At 39.8% G+C, this 17,048-nt stretch overlaps 1 protein-coding gene across 3 annotated transcripts in view; it reads left to right on the top strand.

Annotated features, from left to right (window-relative positions):
- lyst (lysosomal trafficking regulator) overlaps nucleotides 1–17,048 on the top strand; it is a 263,182-nt gene that overhangs the window by 205,379 nt on the left and 40,755 nt on the right. For all 3 annotated transcript variants that reach the window (XM_078213387.1, XM_078213385.1, XM_078213386.1), the window contains 10 exons: nucleotides 2,905–3,083; nucleotides 5,775–5,981; nucleotides 6,605–6,781; nucleotides 8,493–8,569; nucleotides 10,634–10,822; nucleotides 13,296–13,441; nucleotides 13,526–13,622; nucleotides 14,765–14,826; nucleotides 14,937–14,992; nucleotides 15,599–15,751. In XM_078213387.1, coding sequence (XP_078069513.1) covers nucleotides 2,905–3,083; nucleotides 5,775–5,981; nucleotides 6,605–6,781; nucleotides 8,493–8,569; nucleotides 10,634–10,822; nucleotides 13,296–13,441; nucleotides 13,526–13,622; nucleotides 14,765–14,826; nucleotides 14,937–14,992; nucleotides 15,599–15,751 — 1,343 coding nt within the window. The remainder of the gene's footprint in view (nucleotides 1–2,904; nucleotides 3,084–5,774; nucleotides 5,982–6,604; nucleotides 6,782–8,492; nucleotides 8,570–10,633; nucleotides 10,823–13,295; nucleotides 13,442–13,525; nucleotides 13,623–14,764; nucleotides 14,827–14,936; nucleotides 14,993–15,598; nucleotides 15,752–17,048) is intronic.

Raw genomic sequence — 17,048 nt, 5'->3', positions numbered from 1 at the left:
GCGATCTTATGCAGTCAAGACTGAACACAGCAGCGGGGGTTTGTAGTACAGAATGACTTTTCCTAATTCATTGATGAAGTTGAGCAAAGCCTGGATTATGATTTGGCGAAAGAATATCGTGACCATGGCTCCAATAATGGACAAAATGCCACGAGTATGCAGGGATGCTGCCCCATACAGTTCTCCCCCTCCTATGCTATATAAAGGTCCATTCGACCGCACCAGAATAGCACTTGGACACCAGAATAGCACTTGGACACCATAAACTGCAGGCTGGGTGTGGACCTCTCGAGTGTTAGGTAGCTCCATGTGCTAGTCAGACCAAAGCCCTGAGCCTTGCTCTTGCACCACCGACCTTTTTGGACATTTAATCTCTCCTGCCTTTACAGATCTTCCCTTCTGTTTATTACTTGCTGAAAACCTATTACACTTCTCTTTCCAGCTCTGATAAAAGATCGTTAACCAATCAATTCTGTTTTATGCTTCACAGATGCTGCCTGATCTGAGTATTTTGAGCATTTTCTGTTTTAATTTTTTTACTTTGATTACTAGCATCCACAGTTTTTTCCTTTTGCCCTAGGGGGAGCTGATTTTTACCCCACCTTTCCCCACATCACACAGCAAAGTCACCTACAACGGTTGTTGTGACTGCCACTGCACACTTTATCCTTCCTTATAGACCATTGTTGGTGTCTTCCATTGATCGTTTCATTCCCTTTCATTGCCCCTCCTCTGAGATTTATTTGCTGTCGACATGCTGCCTTGTGACAACATTGTCTACAAACATGGAGTCAGCTGTCATTTGACTGCTCAGGACAAGCAGCTATACCTCCTCCAATTCCACTGTGAGATCTGACAACAAGTTGTAAACGAGTCATATTTTCTCCATATTAACCCTGCTTCAGTAATTCAGCACAATAACCTTCATAACCGAGCTAATAATTTCATCCTTGTCCTCAACTGCTTAGCCAATAAGCCTAAAGCTTGTTGGTAGCCTGTTAGAAATGAAGCTGAACTCCAGACCCATATCCGGCTCCGTGATCACCACCTCCTAAATCACCCTCACTACAACTGAGGATCTCATCATTGTCACCACCAGACTCCATTTCTGGAACATTCCCCTCGCCAACTGCTTCAGCTGTACCCTCTGCAAATTCCAATTCTTCCATAACCCCAAATCCCGCATATTACCCCATACCAAATCCTGTTCCTTTATTCTGATTTTGTTGGTGATCTCCCATGGGCTCTCAACCTCCAATGCATTGGCTTCAAAGGCATCCTCATTTACAAATGGTCTTGTCCTACCGTATCACTGAAGCCTCTTTCAGGCCCATAATCCAGTTCACACCTTTTGAACTCTTTGTATTTATGTGAACTTTTCAGTATTTTAGTATCAGCCAAAGCTCAGTTGGTAACACTCTCGCCTCTGAGTCAAAAGATTGTGGACTTAGTTCCACCCCAGGGCTTGAGTTTAAAAATCATGACTTCAGTGCAGCGTTGATGGAGTGCTGCACTGTCGGATTCACTCTGTTTCAGAAGTGACGTTAACCAAGGCCCCTTCTCATCTCTCTAGTGGACATAAAATATCCCATAGCGCTAACTTGAAAAAAGAGCAGGAAAGTTATTCCCACTGTTCTGGTCAATATTTATTCATGATGTGGAGATGCCGGCGTTGGACTGGGGTAAACACAGTAAGAAGTTTAACAACACCAGGTTAAAGTCCAACATGTTTATTTGGTAGCAAAAGCCACACAAGCTTTTGGAGCTCCAAGCCCCTTCTTCACCTGAAGAAGGGGCTTGGAGCTCCGAAAGCTTGTGTGGCTTTTGCTACCAAATAAACCTGTTGGACTTTAGCCTGGTGTTGTTAAACTTCTTACAATATTTATTCCTCAGCCAACAACACAAAATAAAACAGATTATCGTCTCAACATATTTCTGCTGTTTGAACCTTGCAGGTTGCCTGCTGTATTTTCTACATTACAACAGTGTGTACACTTCAAAAGCATTGGCTGTAAGCACTTTGAGGTCATTTGAGTCCAATGGTCATGAAAAAGTATAAATGGCAGTTTTCCTATCCTTTATGCCGCAACACCATCACCATGTCAAACATTCAGTCCTCACGTCTCTGCATTGTAGAATTCTTTATTAAAGTGTCTTGGGATGATAATTATGTTTTATAATGACCAGATTGGCTTTTCCAACAACAGAAACTTCACACTTATGTAGCAACGTTATCATTTAATTCAAATAAAAATAAAGAAATGTAGCCTTACAGAGACCAGCATTGGTGATGTAAAGGGAAAGTAAAACTGGAACCAAAAGAGAAAATGCTGGAAAATCTCAGCAGATCTGGCAGCATCTGTAAGAAGAGAAAAGAGTCAACGTTTTGAGTCCAAATGACCCTTTGTCAAAGTAAAACTGGATTGTTCGATCAAGGTCTCCCCAAAGAAGAACAACCAAAGAATAAAAGAAACATGAAATGTCAATTCAGAACAAATGTCAAGAAAATGTTTTCAAAGAATGATAAATCTTTGGAATAATCTGTCAAGATAATAAAATAAAATTGTTTGAGTTTACCCAGAATAAATTAGTAACAAGAGAGTTGATGGGCTAAATTAACTGTTCTCAAAGCAGACTTCTTGTGTGCTTAAGACTCAGAAATGCATCTTTGTCTCAATGGATTAATTAATGTGATGTGACTTACTTTGGGGGTAATTAAAGGAGAAACATGCAACGCATTAAATTGACAGCTCTTTGCTCTGCTCAGTCAACAGAAACCTTCAATTCTATGTATTAATTGATATATTGACCCACCTTTCTGTGGGCCTACTCATCTCTTACTACTTTAACTGTGATTTCTTTATTAAATTTGTGATACTTTGTGACATTCATGTGTTTATTTAGATCCTGACCTTGACTTTCTGGATTTATTGAGCACATCCGAATATCCACAACATTATAGAATATCACTCCCTCCAGGTGAAGGCTCTGAGGAAGGTGCATCAGTGCTACCCAGCAACAACATGAAAACGTTTCAGAAAGAAATGCTAAAACTAATGGTTGAAGGGATTAAAATATCATTGGTGAGTATAGCTGTATGTAATCAATATATTATATTTGTGGACTGGCTATTTGCTTGTCATTCAACAGAGCCCCGTGGTTTAAGACCCTGATGACTTCACATTCTAACCTCATTAAAAAATAAATTCTTGCAAGGTATTTAATAATTATTTAGGACAGGATTATTTTTAACATTAGTTTAAAAAAACTAGCATGCAGGTACAGCAGATAATAAAGAAAGCGAAAGGAATGTTGGCATTTATAGCCAAAGGAATAGAATATAAAGGTAAGGAAGTATTGTTGCAACAATACAAGGCATTGGTGAGACCGCACCTGGAGTATTGTGCACAGTTTTGGTCCCCTTATTTGAGGAAAGATGCAGTGGCATTGGAGGCAGTTCAGAGGAGGTTCACTGGATTGATTCCAGAGATGAGGGGTTTGTCGTGTGAAGAGAGATTGAACCGTTTAGGCCTATACTCTCTGGAATTTAGAAGAATGAGGGGAGATCAAATTGAGGTATACTAGATGATAAAAGGTATGGATAAAGTAGACATGCAGCAGATGCTTCCTCTTGTGGGGCATTCTAGGACGAGAGGTCATAGTCTTAGGATAAGGGGTAGCAAATTTAAAACCGAGTTGAGGAGAAGCTACTTCTCCCAAAGAGTTGTGAATCTGTGGAATTAGCTACCCCAAAGTGTGGTGGATGTTGGGACAGTGAGTAAATTTAAGGAGGAGTTAGACAGATTTTTAATTGGTAATGGGTTGAAGGGTTATGGGGAGAAAGCAGGAAAATGGGGATGAGGAGCATATCAGCCATGATCGAATGGCGAAGCAGGCTCAATGGGCCGAATGGCCTAATTCTGCTCCTATATCTTATGAACATTCGTGATTTTTGAAGCTAGGAGGAACTAAAATTACTAACTAGTAATTAAGGCAATCAAAATTGTCAAATAAAAAAAATGAAAAGCTCTAGGGATAAGGAAAAGTAGATGCTCAGCCAGAAAGTGAGAAATTAGGAAGGATGACTCCCACCTAAAGTTTATTTAACACTGCAATGAAGCTACTGTGAAAATCCCCTAGTCGCCACAATCTGGCGCTTGTTCAGGTACACTGAGGGAGAATTTAGCACAGCCAATGCACCCAGGCTAAAAGGATAAGGAGATTTTTGAATGAGGAGAATGAGGTACCTGGGGATAGAGGGTTGCAGAAAGCAGGACCAAATCAACTGAAAGGTCCAAAACCAATGATTGGGTCAAGGTAACCAACCATCTTGGATATTCTGGGATTGTCCCAGAATTTAATTTTGCATCCTGTGTGTGGGCTTCCCGGAATGTCACTAATTGTCCTTGATTCCTCCGCGCTGCAAGTGAGGATACAGCTTAAAAGGGGGGGTCCCAGTAGGCCGCTGCTCCTCTGCAAAGTATCCCTTATTTCCCGCAGAGTTTGTTGGGTAAAAGACGGGGAGGGAGGAAGGAAAGGGAGTGAGTATAGAAGGCCAGAATCAAAGATTATGTGGTTTTGGAGCAGATCTAGGGCTTGAGAAGCTTGTAGAAGTCGGTGGGGCAAGGTCGTGAATGGATTAATAGAAAAACAAGATTGCTTGTGAAATCTTGCCAGTGAACTGGGAGCTTAAGTAGGTGGGAAAGGTCAATAATTATTTCAGAATAAAAAATTTCTGCTGCACTGTTTCTTCCATGCTTCTAAATCTTATTGGGAAACTTTACAATAAGTATCTCTTTTTTTGTGTTGGGCCTTTTAAAATTTTGATACATTGGCTGAAAATCTCCTGTCTCAGCTGCCGCGGGAATCGTAGTGGACAAGACAGTTAATCTTCTTCCCCCCCCCCCCCCCCCCCCCCCCCCACACACATTGCTTCTTGGCTTTTTGGTTAAGGTCAAGCCCAAGAGAGGGTACAATGCCTTATCTTGTCAGCTTGAATCTTGTTTGTCTGTCTTGTGGAGACCTTAAATTGGATTCAATCAGATTTTGAATTTGGTTTCTGGAGCAAGCAGGAAGTGGATTTGGGTTTGCCCAGCCCATTCTGAGTATCGGCTTTGTAACTTTAAGGATGGAGTAGAACATTTTAAAATAGTTGGGCAGGCAGTGGGTGGTGGGAAGGTCGTCCAAAGACTTTAACAGCCCCCCAACCTGTTGAACCACCCTTGGGTAAACCATAAAATTCTGACCCAGATGTGCAGAAATTCTTTTAAAGCCCAAACATAAAGTTAGAGGCTTAGCCCTCATTACTGGCAGTACTGATAGTCTAGCATATCCCACCTCATTGACAAACTGACCTATTGTGTGTCTGGTGAGTTGATGCACAGTATAGTACTTTGACTAAGAGTGCAAACATGAGCCCTTGATGAATCATTCCTATCAGGAATCCAATGTGAAAGCTTGCCTGATCCAATTCTGTTTCTTGTCTTCATCAATAACATGACTGTTTAGATAACCTGGGGCTAGTAATGCCTATGTACACTTGTCATATGGGACCTATGTGTTTTGTAGAAGGTTAAACCAAGATTTCTTCTGAGCCTGGGTTGGAGTAACATGCATTAGACAACAGCAAAATCTGCTTGATTTTCCTTCCATGCAGAAACTGACTTTGGATGAAGTTCACAATGTTTTAAGACATGTTTTTTGGTCTGATTCAAGCACTTTGGAAGCTTGTTCTTGTCTCAATCACTCACTGATGTATATATGTATTGGTTTAGGGTGCAGGCAAAAATAGTCCCCCACGGCAGCAGTGGAAACGTATGCTTTGGTCCTGCAGAGAGACATTCCGGTCCCAATTGGGGCGATTGCTTGTTCACGTTCTGTGCCCTGCCCGTCCACTAGAAGAGAGGAAAATGGCTTTAGAAATAGTTTATGAACCAAGCCATCAGGAGATTCTGCGAGAATGTCTTGGTCAACCTCTGGAGGTAAGACAGTTGCCAAGAAAACCTCCAAATATCTGCAGAACGTTGCATTGAAGCATATCAATAAAACTGTGTACAATTCCAATGTGTTAATCATTTTTATTTATTTATTAGTCACCAGGCTTACATTAACACTGCAATGAAGTTACTGTTAAATTCCCCAAGTCGCCACAGTCCGGCGTCTTTTCGGGTCAATGCACCTAACCAGCACGTCTTTCTGTGGGAGGAAACCAGAGCACCCAGAGGAAACCCACGCAGACACAGGGAGAATGTGCAAACTCCACACAGACAGTGACCCAAGCCGGGAATCGAACCCGGGTCCCTGGCGCTGTGAAGCAGCAGTGCTAACCGCTGTGAAGCAGCAGTGCTAACCGCTGTGAAGCAGCGGTGCTAACCGCTGTGCTACCGTGCCATACCATTTTATTACATGACTGTTTTCAGTAGGTTTTTGGAAGATAAATTTACACTTTAACATAATTCCTTTAGAGGACATTAATATTTGAAAATAGTTTAAATATATTACACACTGAAAAAAGAGCCTTAACGAAGCTCTTTGTTGTAATCAGATGAAGCTGCTCATTTGAAGCAGCTTTAAATGGTGAGCTACTTGTTCTGTTTATCCACAGCATGGACCCAAGCTGGCACTGTATTTGTATGAATTGATGCACGACCACATGGAAACCTTGACCAACGAACAGCAATCTGCAGCAGGGAACTTCTTCAACTCTTTAAAACTTTGTGGATATAAGTGCATTCCACTTGGTGCTCCACCCAAACCAGATCTTATTAAAGCCATCAAAGAGGTATGGAGGCAATATTCAGACAGATCAGAAGCAGTTAATTTTTATTTATATTGTAAGTTAGCAATCCCCATAGCACCAAATAACTTCTTAAAAATAAAGGAATCCCCACAGAGGAAAAAGCTACTGAAGAAGAGTTGACTTATTTAAAACTGTTGCTGTAGCAAATGAACTAAAATCAACAAAACTGAAATGTTACTTCATAGGTGAAGGACATTTCAAATAAAAAGAGATTTAGCTTTAAATTTTTGATTCAACAAAAGTTACAAGCACTGACATGATTTCCTACACAAATATAGTACTGTAGGCACTTTCACAGTTTTTCCAAATCAACCCTTGCTTTGCAGGAGATCTCACTTTCCATCCAAACATTCCAGCCATTGAGTTGCATTTACCAGCAGTTGTAATCCCGCCAGAGTCCCCAGACACAGTAACCCTTGACAAGATACACATCTACAAGCTCTGTCTCAGTTGGGTTGTGAAAGTTCTGATGGCACAGAGTCCCTTCTCCAATTCCTTTAAACAGACTGGTGGGCTCTGGCACCACTGAAATAGCAGCAGTGGAGTTTGTTCAATCCACAGTACTTGCTCATCCCACCTTCAGTGTTCTGTCATTTCCAGCTTGTTAACACACGCGCACACACACAGTAACACAACCTCTGCTCTTCCTTAAAGATCTGCTTCAATATCAGGGTCTGTTCAAAGGTACCAACAGAAAACTCCATTTGGAGAGAGCCTAGCTTGTTCCTCTTTGCATCAATTCTTCCCAATTGTTAAACATAAAAAACAGACGAAACTGAACTCCACTGCAATTAGCCTTCTATTTACCCATTGCTTCTTAGCTATTCTGCCCTCCCTCGGAGAATCTGTTTCAGACAATGTTCCAGAGGTACCGTCAACACTAAAGGGCCAGAGTGATTCAGTGACAAAAGGGATGATGGTACAAGCCCAAATAATGGAACTAGTAACAAAGATGATAGGGCAGATATAAATGGTACAAACAGCATGATGGCAGAGTATAGCATCATAATCTGATAAACCAAGAGAGTTACCATTGAGGAGAAATGTGACAAAGAAAGGTAAATTAGACGTCAGAGGTGCTCAGCACTCTACCAACGTGTATTGATGAGGAATCCTCACTCCTCGCACTGGTCCACATCTTCTTTATTCTCGGTGGTTCTGGTTCAGCCATCCTCCATTACCAGAACTTACTAATATTGAGAAAATGGCTATGGGTGTATCCAATCATGCCTAATAGGAAGTGTGCCTGTGTGAATGTGAAACGAAGGTTAGATCAGTCTTAGTTGCCTTGCATCCTATTGTCAAATGACCGTCCAGTGCTCACCTTCAATGGGAATAATGGCCACCTCAGTGAGATACTAGAATTCACTCCAACAAAGAGTTGCGAGAAAATTAGCAAAGAAAATTAAATGATTTGAACAAAATTCAATTGTTTTATTCTGTGGTTACATTTTATTTCAACTTTGAGAGCCATCAGTGTTTTTAGTGTGAATCATCATGTGGAGGAATATTTGATTTTAATGGTAGCTTTATATCACTGAAAGTGGTTTATGACAAATAGGAAAGTCTTGTATCTGAGCGTGTAGGCCTAAGACTATGATAGTTTCAAAGTCAATATTTGTTTTCTAATTAGATGAATTGGAAATATGCATACCAATATTACATGTGGATAATATGTGCTTGTGTCCTTCAGGAGCAAACCAAATATGAGAATGAGGAATGTGCAAATAAAGCTGCTTGGGAGAAGAAAATGACAACTTCGCAGCAGAGGTAAAGTAGCAGTGGCTTGAATGCATATTGGAGCAGCAACTAAGTGTCATGGAGCAGGAGGGCTGATCAAGGGTCACCACTGACAAAGGGGAACAGGAAAGTCCTCACAAGCATTGCAATCTTTCACTTACCCCAGCCATTAATATAAAGCTGTATCGCTAGTATTTGCAGTGTTAGCCAGCCATCTTTCTCTGTCTTATTGGTCAACTAACAGGTTCAATAGCAGCAATAAAGTGAGGATAAATCATATTTTATAAAAGAAAGCAAAAATAGAACTCTTGTCCTTGGTTATGACAGTTCAAATTGGAGTGTTGCTTTGAAGCAATCTACTGGAGAACTCTTATATAGTAAACCACTTATTGCACAGTGACAGAATTTCACCTGAAGAATGTCAACTACAATGTTTATTTTTACAATCTCTCTACCATGGAGGAGCATTTTGGAGCTTTATAATGGGGGAGATAAAAGAGATTTGAAGGGCAGCTAATACATTCCTGTGGTAAGTTTTACTGTGACTATCAATCAATCAGAACTCAAGGACTGTAGGAGCAGGGTGGGATCTGCAATTAACAATTACTCAAATCAAGCTGGGATCAAACTTCTGAAGGATTTTAAACTGAATTTCAAGTTAATGAGGTAGTGACCAGGAACTAGTGGAGCAGTAAGGTGCCTGAGAAGTAGAATGTCATTGGTATACATATCAAAGCTGAGGTCACACTTAGTTATTACCAAAATGCAGCATCTGGAAGATAAACAGGAGAGGTCCAGGGATGAGAGAACCATATGAAACATCCTAGCTTGACTCGCCCTCCAGTGTTTCTCTCTTGAAAGGCCAGTGACTCGAAACTGGGATTTGTGAGGTCCATCCAAGCACACTATTTATTTGTATAGAATTGGCACAGCAGTGCATTGTTACTGTATTCCAATAGTTCTTTTTCAGGATATTATGCAAGTTCACCAGTCTTACCATTTTTGGCTGAGTTACTGCTGGCTTTAGGTTTTGTCAGTTCCGTATATTTGAAAATAGCTCAGAGTCACAGGCTGAGTTGTGCCCTTGTTAATTCAGACTTCTTGAACATTTGGTTTGCATAATTGATTCCAATGTAGGTGATGTAGTCAGAAAATGTGGCCAGAAGCAACTGTAACAAAGATCTCTCAAATTTAATTAGCTGGATATCAAAGGTAACACCAGCATGTGGGAGTTGGGAAAAGAAGGAACAATAGTAGGAAATTAGACAGGATGGCAAAGTGAGAGAAAATAGAAAATGCAGTAAATGGAAAGAATGGAGAATGGTGCAGATATGTGTAAAATGCAGTAAGACCATGTAAAACAACACATAGTGTGGAAAAATAATGGGGAATGGAAATATATCCTGAACAGTAAAATTGCCAGTGGATTGGGTGAATATTTAGATCTTTAGAATCAGAACTCCATGTAGGAAAGACATAATATGGTTAATGGATTTAGGTTTCTGTTCCTAGCGGAGTTGAGTGGAAAAACAAGGGATGGTGATGATTCTATGGATGACTCTGAATTAGGCCACAGCTGGGATATTGTTCTGCAGTTTTGGACTCCCCATTGTAGAGTGGATAAAGGGTATGATGACAAAGATGCAACATTTGGTATACCATGTATCATTCTGATGGGAATTGTAGGAACTATGGCTATATCCACTGGAGCTGATTTTAATTTTAAATTAAAGTTTGAATATTATGTACCATTTTATAAGCTACTTAACGATAAGTGCATATATTTAGGGTCAGTACTAAAAGCAAAAAAACCTTCCTATCACAAGTTGTTTAAAGGGGAATTAAACTTGAGGAAAACTTAAGGGGGTCAAGGAAAAAGCAAATAAATTGAATTAAGTGAATGGTTTATGGTCAGTGTTGACTGATACCTACCTGCTTAAAGAAAATGTACAAATATGGGTGATAGGTGAAAGCAGGATCAGGCTCAGCAGTGCTTGGTTAAATAAGATATTACTATTATATATCGAAGATTATAAATGATGATTAGTTATTTAAATGCAGTTTAGAAACTATTTTCCTGTTGTCTTTTTTTAGCCTCCTTCAAAGATTGGATATGAAGTCAAAAGATATTTCTAAAATAGCAGCTGAAATCACTCAGAATATCTCACTGCATCAGGGCATGGAGAGGAAAAAAGTGATTCAGCACATCCGGGGAATGTACAAGGTAGATTTAAGTGCTAGCAGGCACTGGCAAGAACTTGTTCAGCAGCTCACACATGACAGGTAAGCCCCAGAAATACAATTAAAAGAATTCCTAGTTTAATCAAAGTCAATATGATGGCATTTCGCTGATTGTGGGACAAGGAGTACACGAAGGAAATCCCTTCAACATTAAAAGGAAATATTCCAGCTAGTTCTGAAACACATTTCTTATTCACAACATGCCCAAGATTGTATGTTTAAGATGAGAACGTTTTAAAGTTAAAGTTTATTTGTTAGTGTCCCAAGTAGGCTTACATTAACACTGCAATGAAGTTACTGTGAAAATCCCCTAGTCGCCACACTCCGGCATCTGTTTGGGTACACTGAGGGAGAATTTAGCATGGCCAATGCATCTAACTAGCACATTTTTTGGACTGTGAGAGGAAACCGGAGCACCCGGAGGAAACCCACACAGACATGGGGAGAATGTGTGGACTGCGCAAACTGCCACATAACATCAGTATGTTTTCTGTTTAAAATTAATTACACCATGAAATATTATTTTTGCTTTACTTTCATAATGTGAACTTCTTGCTGGGTATTGAGCAACAATTTTGCTGCTTTCTGCCACACACAATGAATGCAGCTGAGTAAATGGGAATTTTCATCAACTTGTGAAAAGGCCATATTTTTTTTGTTAGCACCAAATCGGTTTTGTCAAGCATGTAAGTGGTTGTAGCATGGGATTCAGTGGATGGGTCGCAGAACAATTCGAGTACACTGCAACCTGGAAATTTATTTTTTTAGATTGGTTCTTGGGATGTGAGCATTGCTGGCAAGACTAGGATTTATTGCCCATCCTTAATTCCCTTTGAGAAGGTGGTAATAAGCCGCAGCCTTGAACCGTTGCAGTCCATGTGGTGTAGATGCACCTGTCGTGTTCTTAAGGAGTGAGTTCCAGGATTTTGATCCCAAAATAGTGAAGGAACAGTGAAATATTTCCATGTCTGGACAGTGTGTGACTTATAGGGGAACTTGAAGGTGAATGCAGATTGAGAAAGAAGGGGTATTTGGTAGGCTGGATGTGCTTAAAGTTGATAAGTCACCAGGGTCAGATGGAATGCATACAAGGTTGCTGAGGGAACTAAGGGTGCCCTCCTGACTACTGAATCCTTTTATAATTGCTCCTGTCTCATCCAAAAAATGATATCTCTGACAAGGCTGCATTCCCTCAGTACTGCTGTCTGACATCATCATCTCAAGTCTCGAACATGGGAATTAAACCCATTACCTTCAAAGACAGGAGTGATACGACTGAGCCAAGATTGAAAGAAAGATCCAAGAAATGCTGGGGTAATAACCCTTGAAGCTTTGATGAGCACTCCATTTAAGCGTTGTCAATGCATTTACAGAAAAAACATAGAAATAACACTAAAGGTCTGAAAAAGTAAAGAAACATGAGCTCTGAATAAAGGCAATGGAGGTCAAATCACTATTGTAATCGGTGGAAAAAAGTAAAGATACATTATGAAAATACTTTGTCAGAAGGATGAATATAGGTTGGAATATACATAATTTGTGCAGAATAAGAATGGAAAGCATACACAAAATGTGGCTCAGCTAGTAGCATTCTGACTTCTGAGTTAAAGTGGTGGGTTCAAGTCCATCTGCAAAGATTGAGCACAGAAATCTAGCTGACATACCAGTACAATATTGAGGAAATGCTGCACTGTTGGATAAAATGTTAAGCTGAGGCCTTGTCTGTTGTCAAGTGGATGTAAAAGATCTCATGGCACTATTTTGAAGATGGGTAGAGGAGTTCTCCTCACCGTCCTGACCAATATATATCCCTCAATCAACATCACTAAAACGGAATCTTTGGTCATTATCACGTTGCTGTTTGTAGGAGCTTGCTTTGCATAGTTGGCACACAGTGACAACACTTCAAAAGTACTTTATCACATTGCAAGTGCTTTCGGATGTCCTGAGGTTGTGAAAGGCAGTATATCAATCCAAGTTTTTATTTTTCTTTCTCAGAAAATGTTTAGCTTAAGGATGAACCACTTGGTAACACATGGAATAGATTGCCACCTAGTGACTAAACAAGTAACCTATTGAACACTTCAGTGAAAAATTGGTATAGCATAAAACAACAGATAGGTGACTGTTCTGCAACTGAATATAGCATTCTGGTTAATTTCTGTCTACATGTGGAGCCAAGTCTGCCCTCATGTTTTGTAGAAAGTAACAGATCATAGTTACGATCTGCACAAAAACCAATGTTCTGTCCACATACTCTTGTCAGCAGAGGAAATGTTAGTGGTTGATTTGTATCTGTGTGTCATGATACTTATTAAATACAGTGAAATAAAATAGCTTCTCCGAAGGTCAGAGCCAATATGGATGATTGTTCCCAGATGTGTGTCTAATTAGGGATAGCTGTCATTTCTGTTGAAATAAGGAATAACCTAAAAAAAAGTTGTACAACATTTGAATTTATAAAAATATGTACCTGACTTTTTATGAATAACCATTTTAATAAATTGATTTCTAGGGCAATATGGTATGATCCTGTGTCTTACCCAACTTCATGGCAACTGGATCCTACGGAAGGTCCCAACAGAGAGAGGCGACGTTTACAAAGATGTTATTTGACCATCCCTAATAAATACCTGCTCACAGACCGACAGAAACCAGAGGGTAAAAAGATGGAACAAACTCTGAATATTTTCTGACACTTCACTCTGATTGGATTGATTTCAGTCTTTGTTTTGTTTGTTGCAGAACCGCTGAAGCCGCCTTTGTCGTTTTTGTTTGAAGATAAATCTCATTCTTCTTTCTCATCAACTGTAAAGGATAAAGCAACAAGTGAACCTATCAGGTAACTTCATTACCTGACCCCATGACTAAGTAATGACTACCTAAATTATTCTTGTTTAAGGGTGTTCATGTGATCTGCCTTAGTTGCTGGGAATAACACAAATTAATACATTTGTACTGACCTTTCTTTAAAATATAAGTTAGCTTTATCATTGGCAAGTGGATTCTGGATTGCCATAAGCTTAGTTCTCAGTTTTGCTTCTCAAGAGTTAATAAAATAAATGTTGGTTACCGAAGAGAGCACCACATAATTTTATCTAGCAGCATTTCTGAACCCAGTGTAGTCATATAATGGTTGGATTTACAATATGAATATTGGTCACTTACCTGATTTGATTTGATTTTTTATAAATTTATAAAGTCAATTTATTGTCACGTTGTGGGATGCAGTATTGCTTATTGCTCGCTATACAGACAAAGCATATCGTTCATAGAGTACATAGGAGAGAGGGAAAGGAGAGGGTGCAGAATGTAGTATTACAGGCATAGCTAGGGTGTAGAGAAAGATCGACTTAATATAAAGTAGGTCTTTTCAAAAGTCTGATGACAGCAGGGAAGAAGCTGTTCTTGAGTCAGTTGGTACGTGACCTCAGACTTTTGTATCTCTTTCCCGATGGAAGAAGGCAGAAGAGAGAATGTCCGGGGTGCGTGGGGTTCTTGATTATGCTGGCTGCTTTTCCAAGGCAGTGGAAAATGTAGACCGAGTCAATGGACTGGTTTGCGTGATGGACTGAGCTTTACAACCCTTTGTAGTTTCTTGCTGTCTTGGTCAGAGCAGGAGCCATACCAAGCTGTGATACATCCGGAAAGAATGCTTTCTATGGTGCATCTGTAAAAGTTGGTGAGAGTCGTAGCTGACATGCCCAATTTCGTTAGCCTCCTCATAGTTAGGACAGCAAGAGACAAATCTCTCCGAATCGAAGAAACTAATTAGGTCAAGCATTTTTGAAAGAGAGTATCTTTCCAGTTACTCCTCTACTGCTTTCCTACTGCCCTGCGAATTTTCCCTCCAAGCATACACCCAAAAACGTGTGATCCAGACTAATATAATTTTCTAACGGAAGAGGAAAAGAGATCAAGTATTTTGCAATTACTGAGAGTGTTGTTTACCTCACTGATACTAATATTTTGTTTTCTTGCTAGATTCATTCGCAAATGTACCAATGTTGCCCCATCTCGAGAAACACTTGGGGAACTCCTTTTAGGTTAGTAAAAATGGTGGATTTTTCACAAGTTGTTGCCAGTGCTGTGATCGAAGAGAAATATTTAGGTTCAAGTCACATGGGGAAATTAATGGAAATCTCTTGCCTTCCAGGGGAGTCTGGAATGTATTTTGTCGAGGATAATGCTGCTGATGCCTTCGAACATCCTGTAAGTACAATTGCATTTTTAAGAACAAATCTCTTAGATTCATTGTACAATGGGATTCCAAAATATTTGAAGTTCCAAGGTCATGTATATAAGTGAATTAATATAACACACACTTTGTGTGCTGTGTTGCTCCAGTGGGATTTTGTGTATATGATAACATTACTTACATTTTGTTTAAACAATAAGAAAGTCAAGTGCACAGGGTTTTCCAAAAATATTTGGTGACTTTACCAAGAGAAATATGTAGTAATTCAATTTTGCAAGTGAAAACTGGTCCCAAGAGTCAAAATGGCTCAGTGATTGTATGGTATTCCTGCCTCTAACTGAGAGTTTGAACCTCAACAGACTTGGGCACATACTCTAAAGCTGATACTTCAGTGTAATAATAAAGGAGTGCTTCGTTCTCACAAACGCTGTTTTCAATTGATATTCAGGAGAACATAAAATATTTGACATATTCTATTGTTCTTGTTTCCTAATTTGTTGGCCATAAAGTATTTGAGAACACCCTGAAGAAATTGAATGATCCATTTAAGTGCAAGTTCGTTCTTTCTTACTCTGTATTTCTGAAACATTACAATTTCTGCCTATCAAACTGTTTTACAGAGCACTGCAGTGGAAACAGAGCCAGCTTCATTCTCCTGGACGTATGAAGAAATTAAAGAAGTTCACAAACGGTGGTGGCAACTGCGTGACAATGCCTTGGAAATCTTCCTAACCAATGGCAGAACTCTTCTTCTGGCATTTGACAATACAAAGGTACTAGATTTATTTTAGAAATGAGAGACATGATGGAACACTGCAGTGGCATTTCTTCAACATTCACCTACTCACTGTCCTGTGTTTTCTATGAGATGGTGATTCTTAGCTGAGATGATGTTCTGCCAGGCAAAGTACTTTCGTTGTCTCACTCAATTTGGCTGTTGAAATGTCTGCCTTTATAGTAAACATCAGGCTATTTGACTGCTTCAAGCATTACACCCGAACACAATCGTGACCTTGTCTAGTGACCATTTGTGAACGTCTGTCAGGAGACAGTGAACAGAAATGAGATGAAAGAACCCAGGCTGATTTTCCCTCTAATTTAGAGTTTTAAAGTCAGTAGTGCAATATTGCTTTTGCCAGAATTGATACTCGCAAACTCAGGGATTGAACCTGCCACCTTTCTGACCTATATGGCTCAGTCACTCATTTTTCCAGTAAATTAGAATTCTGTCAGGACATTAGAAATAAGTAAGACTATTAACCAATAAAATACTCTTCGACCTCATTGGCTGAAGCTGGTACAACCAGATATTCCTCACCACATGAAACTGCTGATCAAAAGCTTGGTGGCTGGATTGGCACCCGTTGGTAGCATTAAGGAAAATGATCATTAGTTTCAGACGGTTATGAAGTCCAACAAAACTATAAACATAAAATGCATGGGAATCTTTCAGTGGCTCTAATCCTGCTGACTCTTGCTGCCAAAGTGCCACACAGTTGTTCCATGCCAGTACATACCTTCTGAATCATGAGAATCCGATAAGACACCTGGAAAACACGGTTCTCCATTGCAAGTATGGAGGAGTGTGCGCAATACGCCTCGCGGTCCTGAAAGAATTTGGCCAACTTTAGAATTTTCCATTCATCCTGAACACTGAGCTCACAGAATACTAATAATCAGCTCACTGTTCCAGCTGACAATCTGCATTTTTGAAATAGACATGCATTCAGAACTTGTACTTCTACTGAAACCAGCTCTCAAAATATAAAGGTTTACAGCACAGAAAGAGGCCTTTGTTTGCATCGCATCTGTGTCAGTTCTTTGCTGGAACAATTTAAACTAATTCCTCTGTCCTGCGTTTTCCGCATAGACCTGTATTCACCTCTGCTGCAAATATTTATCAGTTTTCACTCGATAGAGGATAATAGTCCCTCCCTCAACTTGTCAGCTGGAGAATTTTATCATGAGTTTCTCAAAATTGGGTCTTCCAAATGATTGCTAACATTGTTGATGCTTCATCTGAATTATTTATAAGTGCTTACAGATCGAACATATCTGAATGATGTTGTA

This window comes from Mustelus asterias, chromosome 5, assembly GCF_964213995.1.
Source record: "Mustelus asterias chromosome 5, sMusAst1.hap1.1, whole genome shotgun sequence".
NCBI classification, from domain to species: domain Eukaryota; kingdom Metazoa; phylum Chordata; class Chondrichthyes; order Carcharhiniformes; family Triakidae; genus Mustelus; species Mustelus asterias.
This window is presented reverse-complemented; position numbering and strand designations above follow the sequence as displayed.